Raw genomic sequence first — 14,643 nt, 5'->3', positions numbered from 1 at the left:
ACGCTATCTATAATAAAGATTTCTTCACCTAATCAAATATGTCGAGTTTGAGTACTAAAATTTACAAAAAAAGGTTGAACATTTTATTTTTTAGTTTTTAGTACTGTACTAGATTTTTTTGGTAAGAAAAACAAATGGAGAGAGTCGATTTTGTTTTTTTATATTTTTTGTCCAATAAGCAACTGCTGTAGATTGAGGTCGGCCCATAGAGTGGATAAATCCAATTATAACGTGGCGTTTTGATGATTTCTCTGGGGGGTACAATGGTCAATTTATAAAGTTTAAACAAAAGAAGAGACGGATAGAGAAGACCTTATCCATTAAGACCTTTATAAAAGCATATCAAAACTTCCTGCAAAATAGCAACACACAGTGAGAGTGAGAAAAGAGAGAGAAGTATACGTTGCACTTAACAGAGAGCAACAATTTCACAATCATCTATACATACACGTGTCTGTATGTATACACGTTAAAAGTTTTTTTTGAATTTCTTCGAAAATCATCAATGGCGGCTTCAAGGAGCTATTTCGCTGGAGCAAACTACCGATTCCTGTCGAGCGAGCGAGACGTTCCGATGATGAGTCCTGACTCGGCGTTCGAATTCGATGAATCGGACCTGTGGAACTCAGCGGTTTCACAGTCGCCGGAGTTCCGTAAGTCCGTTCAGAGTTCAAAATTCTCGAGAAAGCAGTGCGATACGAAGAGCCGCCGTAGCGGTTCCGTAGCATCGGTGGCGGCGTCATTGCCGGTGAACGTGCCGGATTGGTCGAAGATACTGAAGGATGAGTATAGAGAGTATGGAAGGAGAGATAGCGATGATGATGATTTCAACGATGAAGACGGCGATGATTTGGAGAATCGGATTCCGCCGCACGAGTTTTTGGCGAAGCAGTTAGAGAGGACGAGAATTGCATCGTTCTCCGTGCACGATGGAGTTGGCCGTACTCTTAAAGGTAGAGATCTGAGTAGAGTCAGGAATGCTATTTGGGAGAAAACTGGATTCCAGGATTAATTGATCTAACAATGAGGATTTTTTCCCGATTTTCTTCTATAATTTTACAAATATTGAACTTTTTTTTTTCACTTGATGAAGACGATTTATACATCTTCAAGTGCATCGCTGCATTGTGATTGTAATGTTTTTTCCAAAATTTTGAGAGAAAATAAAGACAAAGAAATTGATTCGATTTGGATTGCTCATAATAATGCTGTACTTATTTAATTTGCACTGTTGAGCTAAAGGTAGTTGTCCTCCATCTTCAGTTTGAAAGTAGAAAGTTGAACCAAAATTGCTTGGCGAAGTGAATGCAAGCAAATAAATGGTAACAAAGTATATACAATATTTATGGTCTAATTTGCTGGTAGTTTCAGATGACAAATTCACCTATTCACTCCATTTTCAAGGATAATTGTGTTCGTTCTACAAGTAATTAATTTAGTGATGAACACGTCACAATTTAAATTGTATTAATGGACGAGTTTCATATCCAGGCTAGGCTATATCAAATTAAGATATTCAAGTATTGTTTCGTTTTTCTCCTATTTCCTGTTAATTATGTAAAAGAAGATATTTGTTGTAATATGGAAGTTGAATAGTATGCAAACGAGTTGTACTACATTAACCAACAAAACAAAAGAGTCGTACTACATTTATCAAGAACACAAAACAACAAAAGGAAAAGAAAATCTAAAATATCACAAGCCACTTGGGTCAGTATAACCGTAAAGTCCATTTGTTAATCATTCGGAAGATATTGACAGTATACGGTTAAAATCGGGCTTACCCGATTATGCTATTTGATCGAGACAAGGGAACTGTATCGAGGGATAGCCCTGTAATGAATCAGATTAGAGCACGAAGACGAGGCATCGAGCCCGAGGATCAAGGTGCCTGCCGAGATCGAGACCAACAGCGACCAAGACCAAATGTGACAAACTTCGAACAAAGCGTAATAATGGAAAGGCAAGATATTCGTGACTGGCCGGAGATCATGGCGTAAATCTCAGAAGAGATCAAATCAAGAGTGGTTATCTAGTTAATCATGGGATTTACTTTCATAGTTAGAATTGTATCTTAAATAGGACTCATCTACTATATAAAGGGGGTCCTAATCATCTTCTAAACACCTTACATTCACACAGATCAAAGCAATACAATATTAATTTACATTCTCTTGTTTATCAACTTGTTGCATTTTAATTGTTCTTGCATAACTAGCTCGAGGGTATTCATGCTCGAGGGCTCCTTCCAAACGTTGATTTGCTTTATATTATTATCAATTTCCATCACTTATCTTTACGTTTATCAATTGGTATTAGGTGAAATCACATATTCTTAAAATCACATTATAAGTTTAATTATTATCCAATTTTTAGGGTAAATAGTTTGGCGTCTACCGTGGGGCTAAGGATAATAGTGATTACCTCACAACACACACTACTTTTATACTTGCTCTTGTAAGTGTCTTTGATTTGAGGAGTCAATATGTCGAACTATTAAGCAGTGCCCACTAACACGGATATAGGCCTTGGTCTTCATGGCAAGAACGAGCACATAGTCGCATAGAAAACGGAGTACCTCCAATCAATCCCAATGGACCACAGGCCGTATATCCAGTCGATGCCAATTCTCGTGTCGCCATTCGTGAAGATTTAGGTGCCGACTCTGAAAATAGCGTCCGTAAAGACACCCGAGCAGCCGATCAGAATGCACATAGCGGTGAAGAAGGCGGGATTAGACTTCGAATGATATTTGACATGTTACAAACTCAGCAGGCAGGGATAGTGCAACTCCAAAATCAGAATCGAGCACCAAGCAGAATCGAACTCGATACATCACAGGAAGTTGTTCATAGGATTGAACCTATATATGAGAAATTGAACAATAATGAATCAGGAACTGACCCCGCCATCGTGAAGATGCTCGAGGAGCTCACTAAACGGATTGAATCGGTAGAAAAGAAAATCGAGGCTAATGATAAAAAGGTAGAAACATACAACTCACTGGTTGATCAAATACCGGGGGCACCCCCGATTCTAAAGGGCATAGATTCAAAGAGTTTGTACAGAATCCTTTCCCACCTAGTGCGGCTCTGAAGCCCATTCCAAAGAAGTTTCGCATGCCAGAAATTCCCAAGTACAATGGGACCACTGATCCTAATGAGCATGTCACTTCTTATACATGCGCAATAAAAGGAAATGACTTAGAAGATGATGAAATTGAATCTGTTCTGTTGAAGAAGTTTGGAGAAACTTTATCAAAGGGGGCAATGATATGGTACCACAATTTGTCGCCCAATTCCTTCACCATGCTTTCCGATTCGTTCGTTAAGGCACACACCGAAGCGATAAAGGTCACGACTAGGAAGTCAGACATTTTCAAAGTGAGACAAAAGGGCAATGAAATGCTAAGGGAATTCGTGTCTCGGTTTCAGATGGAATGTATGGACCTACCCCCGGTTACTGATGATTGGGTTGTCCAAGCCTTCACTCAAAGTTTGAACAAGCAAAGTTCGGTAGCATCACGTCAATTAAAGAAGAATTTGATTGAATATCTAGTGGTGACCCGGGTCGATGTGCATAATCGATACCAGTCAAAGATCGGGGTCGAGGATATCAGTTGGGAGCCCCTTCCGATTCTGTTTATCCAAATAGATCTGACGGTAGGATTCAAAGAGACATCGACAGTGAGCCCCAATCAAACAGAGATCGATATCAACCATACAATACAGATCGTAGAAACAGTAGACTAGGACGTAACCCCATTCGAAATGATCGAGTTCAAAACTCCCGAGGGCTCATGAGTAAGAGTGGTTTTGATAAACATGTTGAACCTAAAGAAGCTCCACTGTTAAAAGAGTACAACTTTAGCGTCGATACATCGGGTATTGTATCAGCCATTGGACGAATCAAGGATACTAGGTGGCCCCGACCCCTATAGACTGATCCAGCTCAAAGGAACCCTAATCAAATATGCAAATATCATGGAACCCATGGTCATAGAACCGAAGACTGCAGGCAGTTAAGGGAGGAGGTGGCTCGTTTCTTCAATTAGGGTCACCTTCGAGAGTTCTTGAGTGACCGAGCTAAAAGTCACTTCAAAGACAGGGATGCAAACAGGAAGAACTGCAGCATGTGATCCATATGATCATTGGTGGGGTCTATATTCCTCAAGGCCCGATATTCAAACACACCAAACTGACAATCACAAGGGAGAAGCGTACCCGGGACTATTTACCAGAGGATACCTTATCTTTCAACAATGAAGATACAGAAGGGATCGAACAGTGTCACAATGATGCACTGGTAATATCTATCCTTATGAATAAAATTCAAGTTAAACGTGTGTTAGTTGATCCAGGTAGCTCGGCAAATATTATCCGATCGAGGGTCGTAGAGCAGCTTGGCCTCCAGGATCAAATCGTGCCTGTAGCTCGGGTGCTCAACGGTGTCAACATGGCTAGTGAAACCACAAAAGGGGAAATCATGTTGCCAATAAATGTGGACGGAACTATCCAGGAAACAAAGTTCCATGTAATTGAAGGTGATATGAGATATAACGCACTTCTCGGAAGGCCTTGGATTCATAACATGAGGGTAGTACCTTTGATGCTCCATCAAGTATTAAAGTTCTCAACATCGGAAGGAATCAAAACGGTGTACGGCGAACAACCCGCCACCAAATATATGTTTGCAATCGACGAAGTAGTACAAGTATCGGCGCTTTCGTCAGCAAAAGGATCGGAGTCAAAGGGAGCACAAGAAGTCAAATAGTAACCACAGGCGCCAGCTCGAGCCCCATCAGAGGAGCAGGAAATCTTCGAGGATGAAGATTATATGTTACCTCGAACCTTCATAATCCCCGATGATTCTGATGCAACAAAGTCAATGGTCAAGGAGCTGGAACAACTTATATTGATCGAACACCTACCCAATCGAAAGGTATACCTGGGCACGGGGTTAACTCCCGAGCTAAGGAAAAAACTTGTTCAATTCTTTTTAAATAACATGGATTGTTTTTCTTGGTCCCATCTAGATATGACAGGGATCCCACTGGAGATCACAACACACCGATTGAGCCTGGACCTAAAGTTCAGACCGGTAAAGCAAAAGAGAAGGCCCCAGTCTAAGGTAAAACACGCATTCATCAAGGACGAGATAACTAAACTTCTCAAAATAGGATCCATCCGGGAAGTAAAGTATCTCGAATGGTTAGAAAACATAGTTGTAGTCCCCAAGAAGGGGAACAAACTAAGAATGTGCGTAGATTATAAAGATTTAAACAAAGCATGCCCCAAAGACTATTTTCCTCTGCCAAACATCGATCGAATGATCGATGCCACTACCGACCACAAGATTCTTAGTTTTCTCGACGCCTAGTTCGAGTACAATCAAATTCAAATGAACCCGAAGGATCAGTAAAAGACTTCATTCATTACTAAGTATGGCACCTATTGTTATAATGTAATGTCGTTTGGACTAAAAAATGTCGGTGCTACTTACCAATGCCTAGTGAATCGGATGTTTGAAGAACAAATAGGTAAATCATTGGAAGTATATATTGACGACATGCTTGTTACGCGTAGAAGACCATTTGACACATTTGCAGGAAACTTTCAACATATTGAGAAAATAAAACATGAAACTCAATACTGAGAAATGTGCTTTCGGGGTCGGTTCGGTCAAGTTCCTCAGCTTTATGGTGTCAAATCGAGGAATCGAGATCAATCCTGATAAAATAAAGGCGCTCGAAGACATCAGCCATGGACAGCGCTAAGGCCGTACAAAGATTAACAGTGCGGATAGCCGCCTTAGTCTGGTTCATCTCAAGGTATTCAGATCGAAGTCATAAGTTTTTCTCACTGCTCAGAAAGAAGAAGAATTTTGCTTGGACCCCGGAATGCCAACAGGCGTTGGAGGAATTAAAGCGGTATCTTTCGAGCCCATTATTACTTCATACTCTGAAAGCGGATGAACAACTCTACTTATATTTAGCAGTCTCGGAGGTCGCGGTAAGTGGTGTCCTAGTTCGAGAAGAGCAAGGTACAATTTCCTATTTACTATGTTAGTCGAACTCTAGGAGAAGCTGAGACCCGGTACCCACACCTAGAAAAATTAGTACTTGCTCTAATAAGCGCCTCTAGGAAATTAAAACCATATTTTCAATGTCACCCAATTTGTGTGCTGACCACTTACCCTCTTTGCAATGTTCTTCACAATCACGAACTTTCAAGCCGATTGGCTAAATGGGCCATCGAAATCAACGGGTATGATATCTAGCATCTACCCCGAATGGCCATCAAGTCTCAAATCTTAGCAGATTTTGTGGCCGACTTCACGCCAACCCTCATACCCGAGGTCGAAAGGGAACTTTTGATAAAAGCGGGTACGTCTTCAAGGGTGTGGACCCTTTTCACAGATGGAGCTTCAAATATGAAGGGGTCCGGTCTAGGCATTATTTTGAAGCCGCCCACAAGCAATACAATTGGACAATCTATCAAAACCCCTAAGTTAACTAACAATGAAGTCGAGTATGAGGCCATGATTGCAGGTCTCGAGCTGGCTAAAAGTTTGGGAGAAGAGGTCATCGAGGCCAAGTGTGATTCCATACTTGTGGTTAACCAAGACAACAAGACCTTCGAGGTTCGAGAGGATCGAATGTAGAGGTACTTCGATAAACTGCAGGTAACCCTACACCGGTTCAAAGAATGGACCCTACAGCATGTACCTCGAGAGCAGAATAGTGAGGTCGATGCCCTTGCAAATTTAGGGTCAATCAGTCAAAGATAATGAAATTAGCTCGGGGACTGTCGTACAACTTTCAAAGTCAGTAGTCGAAGAAGGCCACGCCGAAATAAACTGCACAAGCCTAACTTGGGATTGGAGGAACAAATACATCGAATATCTAAATAACGGGAAGCTTCCATCATACCATAACGAATCAGGGACTCTACGAACAAAAGTTGCACGATTTATGTTGGCCGAAGATGGGACGTTGTACAGAAGGATGTTTGATGGGCCTTTGGCAGTATGTTTGGGTCTGGTGTTGTTACCTAATTTTTTTCTTATATTTTAAATATTTATATAAACTTTCAAAATAGTGAATATGTATCATCATTTGGTTTATTAGTATATACAAGCATTTTTTATAATTTTCCATAATTTTTAAAGGCTTTAAATTAATTTCTTTCTGCATGTTTATCATATAAATATCCAATAATTATCCTTCAAACTATTTTTATGTTAATTTAATAATTAAAACTCATCATTTATACCAATATGTATGGTTTTCAATATTTTACTATATTTTTGTTATAATTACATTTGCATTTTTAGGCTAATTGCACATTTTTTGCAATAATAGCCCATATTCATGAAAATTATGATATTTATGCATAAAATATCTTTTTTTATTTTTATAATGTTAAGTTATTATTTTTAATCATTTTAGTGCATCATTAATATTTTTTTTAAATTATCAATTATTTTATAAATCATTTATTTGCTAAAAATGGGGTATTTAAATAGCAACCCAAATTTTACCCATTTTCAGATCTAAACTACCAAAACCTTAGCCCAATTACCCCGGGCCCAACACCAAACGACCCTATTCAATACCCTTGTCACGACCCGTTTGACTAACAGACCCAAAACCCATTTTAAATCATGGCAGTTGATCTTTGAGATCAACGGCCCACATTACACCCTCCTTTTTTAATTATACCCAAACCCCCTAACCCTAAATAATTTCTCACCACCCGCCGCCCTTGAATCCTCTCATCTCTCATCTCTCAACCCTTAGCCGTTTTCCCCCCAAATCCCTCTCCTAATCCTATCTAACATGGGATTCCATGGTCGTTTCTTGTCATATGTGACATCTCCCTAGTATTGGGTCTTTCTCTATACTGCTTGCCTAAACATGGCAGGCAGATCTTGTAAAAATCGAACCAAAATTGGTTCAAATCCTTGACTTTTCTGATTATTCTGTCTATGTTCATCATTTGCTCTTTGTAAGTACGAATATTTCTGTATCTTTTTGTTGATTCTTACTTACCCTAAATTAGGGTTTTCAGATCTCTTTTAATCGATTCAAAATGGGTTCGATTATCTGATTTTTAAGTTATATTCTGTCTATATTCGTCCTATTTTGTGTGATGTTTTATTTTTATTTTTAGATTCTGCCGATTTTACATTTTCCCTAAAATTAGGGTTTAAGATTTTCTCTTTTCCTTACTGATTTTCGATTGCATGTGATGATTCTTTCCTTTCTCGTGCTTGATTGATGATTTTTTTTGTTTGGATATTAATTTCTACTACTATATAAACCCCTCCCCATTCCCCTTTGAGACAGACTTGAATCGTTAAGAGATTTACTAAAAAACTGAAGCTACTACTCTTTGTTCTCTCATACTCTTGTTCTATATTTTGGTTCTTGGCCGGCTGAAAGCCAAGGCCAGAAATTCTAGGTTCTCGCTACTGTGGACTTTGTTATTTCTTGTTTTTCACTTAACTGGTGAGTTACTGAACCTTTGCAATTTTGTTCCTATATATCTGCAAGTGGCATATGTTTTTCACTTCTGAAGTTCATAGCTTAATGTGTTGCTGGGTTACTCTTGTGTGCAATTATACTTGGTTTACCCCAGTTTTAGGTCTCTTTAACATTTGACTTCATAATGTTGCTGGTTTAAAACATGCCTAAGCCTAATTTGAGTTATCAAGATTCTCTTAATTTCGTTTAGCCATTGTGTTATGAACTACTGTTGTATGTAACCTTTGCACTTGTTAGCATCTCTTTGGTATTTAATTTTGCTTAAGGTTGTCCATTATGCTATTTGAATATACTTCATCTACATAATTTGTACTTTCTTTAGTTAATTGGTCTATTAGGTCAGACCTGAATGCTTACACTTATTGTATGACAAAAGTTTATCTTCCCCTTTCTATTCGGAATCTCTATAAATGGAAATCTTGCATAGGTAGTATGTTTTAATTCTATGTCAAGATCTTGTTCTATCAATCATGACTAGTTCTCAATTAATATACCCCTCAACATATTTTGGCTCACTTGATTCACCAGTAGTTGTCATAATTTGTGCTTCCCTATTATATCTAATCATTGTTCTGCTGCTTGATGTGAAGTTAACATGGCTATATCATGACACTAGGATCTATACTTAATATAATTTGAACCTTTTCCTTATTATGAGTCTGTGTATACCAATCCTGCAAACTTGTTTGTTAATATGTGATTACTTATATCTTTGCTAAGTCTATTCTTAAAACCTAAAGCATGTTTGATTATTTGCTCTATGTACTCAACTTGTACTCTTCAGTTCCATCCCTCAGTTGTTGTCTAGTCTCCCTCATTATCACTTATGTGAAGTTAACATGGCTATATCATGACACTAGGATCTATACTTAATATAATTTGAACCTTTTCCTTATTATGAGTCTGTGTATACCAATCCTGCAAACTTGTTTGTTAATATGTGATTACTTATATCTTTGCTAAGTCTATTCTTAAAACCTAAAGCATGTTTGATTATTTGCTCTATGTACTCAACTTGTACTCTTTAGTTCCATCCCTCAGTTGTTGTCTAGTCTCCCTCATTATCACTTATGTTATTCTAAACTCCTTATTCTTAGGCGGCTAAAAGCCAAGGATATCAAGGCTCTTGCAACTGACCTTCCTAGTGTAAGCTTGTCATAACCCTAAACTCGGACCCAGTCGTGATGGCGCCTCTCGTGAAGACAAGACCAGCCGACACAACACCTAATTCATTTTAAGCAACCAAAATAGTACAATTAAGTCATTAACATGGTTAAATCCCAAAATAAAGTGAATAATACAATTTTTGCGAAAAACCAACACAACCCGACATCAGGGTGTCACCAGTCATGAGCATCTAATAACCGATTAAAAGTTGGGAGAGTCAACATAGTTTATTACAGAACTAAAACAAGGGAAAATGAGATACGGGGAGAAGCATTGGGCTGCGAACGTCGGGCAGCTACCTAGTGAACTCCGAATCGCCTGAGCTAGAAGCAATCAGCACTCGCTAGCGGGACCCGAGGCTCCTATATCTGCACACAGGGGTGCAGGGAATAATGTGAGTATTCTGACTCAGTGAGTAATAATAATAAATGAAGACTGAGCGATAAGAAATCATATAATACACAATAATATGCTATAAAGAGGTAGTGTAAAACCAGTAAAAGGCAATGAAATAGTGAAATCTTATAAAAACACCTTAGTTCCGAATAAGCTTCTTTAAAAAAACACCCTTTTAACAATTAAACAAATAAATGAAAAGCATCTAGAAAAGATAAACACATAAAATCCTCCCCTCGGGCACAATGTCAACAGAATCAGTCCCTCGAGCAATAACATGGAACAACACCAGCCCCTCGGGCTATATCTCATATCACAATGCGTACCCACACTCACTAGGGGTGTATAGACTCCTGGAGGGGTCCCTTACGACCCAAGTGCAATATCAAGCCATCTCGTGGCATAATTAATAGGCTCTCGGCCTCATATCAAGCCACCTCATGGCGTACAACTCAAGCCCTCGGCCTCATAATCATAATCAGTACAACATTGTTGCGGCGTGCAGCCCGATCCCATAATAATCCTCACAACACAGGCCATCGGCCCTACTCAGTCAAAAATCTCTAAAAGCCACTCAGGTACAGTAAAATATGATGCTCACCCAAAATATCATTTAAAGTGTTAAAACAGAGTAAACATGGTTGAGTTATGAAAATAGTATAATATAACATGACTGAGTACAGATATAAAAATCAAAACAGTGAGGAAATAGCAGTAAAAATCCCCTAAGGGTCCAAATAGTTGGCATGAGGCCCAAATAGGGCATTTAGCCCAAAACATGATGATAGCAAACAGTTTTCAATCAAATACGCGGTAAAACAATCATTCGGTATGGACTAAATCACAATCCCCTATGGTGCACGACCCCACGCTCATCATCTAGCATGTGTGTCACCTCAATATAGCACAACGATGTGAAATCCGGGGTTTCATACCCTCAGGACAACATTTACAATCATTAATCACCTCAATTCGGTCCAAAATCTAGCCCGCGACGCCTTTGCACCTCGAATCGGCCTCCAATCCCGTCGAATCTATCCAAAATCAGAATCACGATGTCAAAATATGCTAAGAGAACGAAGCCCATGCAAAAATAATTAATATACAACATAAATCCCGAAATTAACCAAAACCTGACCCCCGGGCCCACATCTCAGAATTCGATAAAATTTACACCAATGGATTTCTTATCTCCCCACGAGTTCATACATATTAAAAGTCCCAAAATCCGACCACAAATGGCCCCTCAAATCCCCAAATCAAGGTCTCCAATACGAAGCCCTAATCCCCACTTTTTAACCCTTAATTTTCATTAATCTTAGGCCAAATCAGTGAAATAATGCCATAGGATCGATTATTAGGTTCAAAAATCTTACCAGCAGACATCATCCCTTGAATCCCTCTTCAAAATCTCCCAAAAAGCTCCAAAACCGACTTGAAATGGTGAAGAACAACTCAAAAATCGCGAAGGAATTCTTTTATACCTTCTGGCCCAGGCTTCTCGCACCTGCAGACAATTCCTCGCTCCTGCGCAACCGCTTTTGTGGTCCGAGCATTGCTTCTGTGGTCATCACTTAAGGCCACATCCGCATCTGTGATGCACTGCCCGCACCTGCGCTATCACAGGTGCGCTTCCCTTACTGCTTCTGCAATTCCTGCCTTCCTTGGCTCCTTCCACTTCTGCGACTGGTCTTCCTCATCTGCGGGGGTCGCACCTACGGCCTCCCAACCGCAGATGCGGTTATGACGGCAATCCTACAACTTCAGTTGCCATTTCCAAATTCCTATCTTTCCGTCAACCATCCAAAATCACCCCAAGGCCCCCGGGACCTCAACCAAAATCACAAATAAGTCACATACCACCATCCAAACTTATACTAATCTTCAAAACACCTCAAACAACATCGAATCAACCAAAACACATCGAATTCAAGCCTAAGGTTCCAAAATTATCCGAATTATGCTTTTGATCAAAAAGTCTACCAAACCACGTCCGAATGACCTAAAATTTTGCACACACATCCCAAATGACACGACGGACCTATTGCAACTTCTGGAATTCCATTCCGACCTCTATATCAAAATCTCACCTAGCAACCGGAAAATGCCAAAATTTCAATTTCGCCAATTCAAGCCTAAATCTACTCCGGACCACCAAAACATTCCGATCATGCTCCTAAGTCCCAAATCATCTCCCGAAGCTATCCGAACCATCGAAATTTATATCCGAGCCCTATAACAAATAAGTCAACATTAGGTTGACTTTTCCAACTTAAGCTTACTCAAAAGAGACTAAGTATCTCAAACCTTACCAAAACCTCTCCGCACCCGAGCCAACCAACCCGGTAATACCAAATACCGATGAACAAAGCAATAAGAAGCAAATATAGGGGAAACGGAGAGGTAACTCATGAAATGACTGGCCGGATTGTTACATAATGGTGCACAACCCCATGCTCGTCATCTAGCGTGTGCGTCACCTCAATATAGTACAACGATGTGAAATCCAGGGTTTCATACCCTCAGGACAACATTTACAATCATTACTCACCTCAATCCGGTCCAAACTCTAGCCCGCAATGCCTTTTCCCCTCGAATCGGCCTCCACTCCCGTCGAATCTATCCAAAATCAGAATCATGACATCAAAATATGCTAAGGGAACAAAGCCCATACGAAAATAATTAATTTGCAACATAAATCCCGAAATTAACCAAAACCCGACCCCCGGTCCCACGTCTCGGAATTCGATAAAATTTACATCAATAGATTCCTTATCTCCCCACGAGTTCATACATATCAAAAGTCCCAAAATCCGACCACAAATGGCCCCTCAAATCCCCAAATCAAGGTCTCCAATACCAAGCCCTAATCCCCATTTTTTAACCCTTAATTTCCATTTATCTTAGGCCAAATCAGTGAAATAATGCCATAGGATCGATTATTAGGTTCAAAAATCTTACCACCAGACATCATCCCTTGAATCCCTCTTCAAAATCTCCCAAAAAGCTCCAAAACCAACTTGAAATGGTGAAGAACAACTCAAAAATCGTGAAGGAATTCTTTTATACCTTCTGGCCCAGGCTTCTCGCACCTTCGGCCAATTCCTCGCTCTTGTGCGACCGCTTCTGTGGTCCGAGCACCGCTTCTGCGGTCATCACTTAAGGCCACTTCCGCATCTGCGATGCACTGCCCGCACTTGCGCTATCACAGGTGCGCTCCCGTTACTGCTTCTGCAGTTCCTGCCTTCCTTGGTTCCTTCCGCTTCTGTGACTGGTCTTCCACATCTGCGGGGGTCGCACCTGCGGCCTCCCAACCGCAGATGCGGTTATGACAGCAGTCCTACAACTTCATCTGCCATTTCCAAATTCCTATCTTTCCGTCAACCATCCGAAATCACCCCGAGGCCCCCGGGACCTCAACCAAAAGCACAAACAAGTCACATAATACCATCCAAACTTATACCAATCTTCAAAACACCTCAAACAACATCGAATCAACCAAAACATATCGAATTCAAGCCTAAGGTTCCAAAATCTTCCGAATTACGCTTTTGATTAAAAAGTCTACCAAACCATGTCCGAATGACCTGAAATTTTGCACACACATCCCAAATGACACGACGGACCTATTGCAACTTTTGGAATTCCATTCCGACCCCTATATCAAAATCTCACCTAGCAATCGGAAAATGCCAAAATTTGAATTTCGCCAATTCAAGCCTAAACCTCTCCACACCCGAGCCAACCAACCCGGTAATACAAAATACAGGTGAACAAGGTAATAAGAAGCAGAAATGGGGGAAACGGAGCGGTAACTCATGAAAAGACCGGTCGGGTCATTACATAAGCACTGCTCAGGGTCCAATTGAGACCTTTGTAAACTCTAGCACACTAGGATTTGGTGCCCCAGTCATTTCCTGAATCTCATCTCTTAACCTCCATAGTGTGAGCACTGCCCTAGGTTCTTGAAGCCCTTGGGAACACTGACGCACTAGGGTCCAAGGTTCCTTGCCATCTTTGACCTAATTAATCAATTTTATTCTATTTCACTTGTTGAATAAGCCAATGGTCTTGTGTACAAGGTTGTTCTTAATCTTTGATGGTTACTGGATTGTGGCTATGATTTATGGGCGGTTATGAACTATGTAGACTTGAAATTAAAGGCCTGGCCTGGCCGGGTGTACTTTGGGCTTGTCTTAGGCCCACTATAGTTATTTTGTAACTTTATAATTCATTTCATCTATTGGGCCTGTAATAATGATGTAATAAAGATTGGGGTATTAGTAAAATTGGGAAACTATGTTTATTATTGCATGAAACGGGTATAAATCCTACCTATAGGTGTTTACTTTGCTCGAATATATTCTTCCCCTACATGTTTGATAGATAACCTGCCTATAGGTGTTCAATTTGTTTAAGATATTCTGCTTCCACATGTTTGTTAGAAATCATGCCTATTGGAAATAAAATGATCAATCCTTCAATTGCAGCATGCTCACATAGACACCATGCCTATAGGATTACATTGATTC

At 40.0% G+C, this 14,643-nt stretch overlaps 1 protein-coding gene across 1 annotated transcript; it reads left to right on the top strand.

Annotated features, from left to right (window-relative positions):
* Nucleotides 1-505: 505 nt before the first annotated feature.
* Nucleotides 506-1,012, top strand: LOC104235292 (protein S40-4-like). Its single transcript, XM_009789016.2, has one exon. The coding sequence runs from the start codon at nucleotides 506-508 to the stop codon at nucleotides 1,010-1,012; it is 507 nt and encodes a 168-aa protein (XP_009787318.1).
* Nucleotides 1,013-14,643: the final 13,631 nt, after the last annotated feature.

Source organism: Nicotiana sylvestris, chromosome 6, assembly GCF_000393655.2.
Source record: "Nicotiana sylvestris chromosome 6, ASM39365v2, whole genome shotgun sequence".
Lineage (NCBI taxonomy): Eukaryota > Viridiplantae > Streptophyta > Magnoliopsida > Solanales > Solanaceae > Nicotiana > Nicotiana sylvestris.
This window is presented reverse-complemented; position numbering and strand designations above follow the sequence as displayed.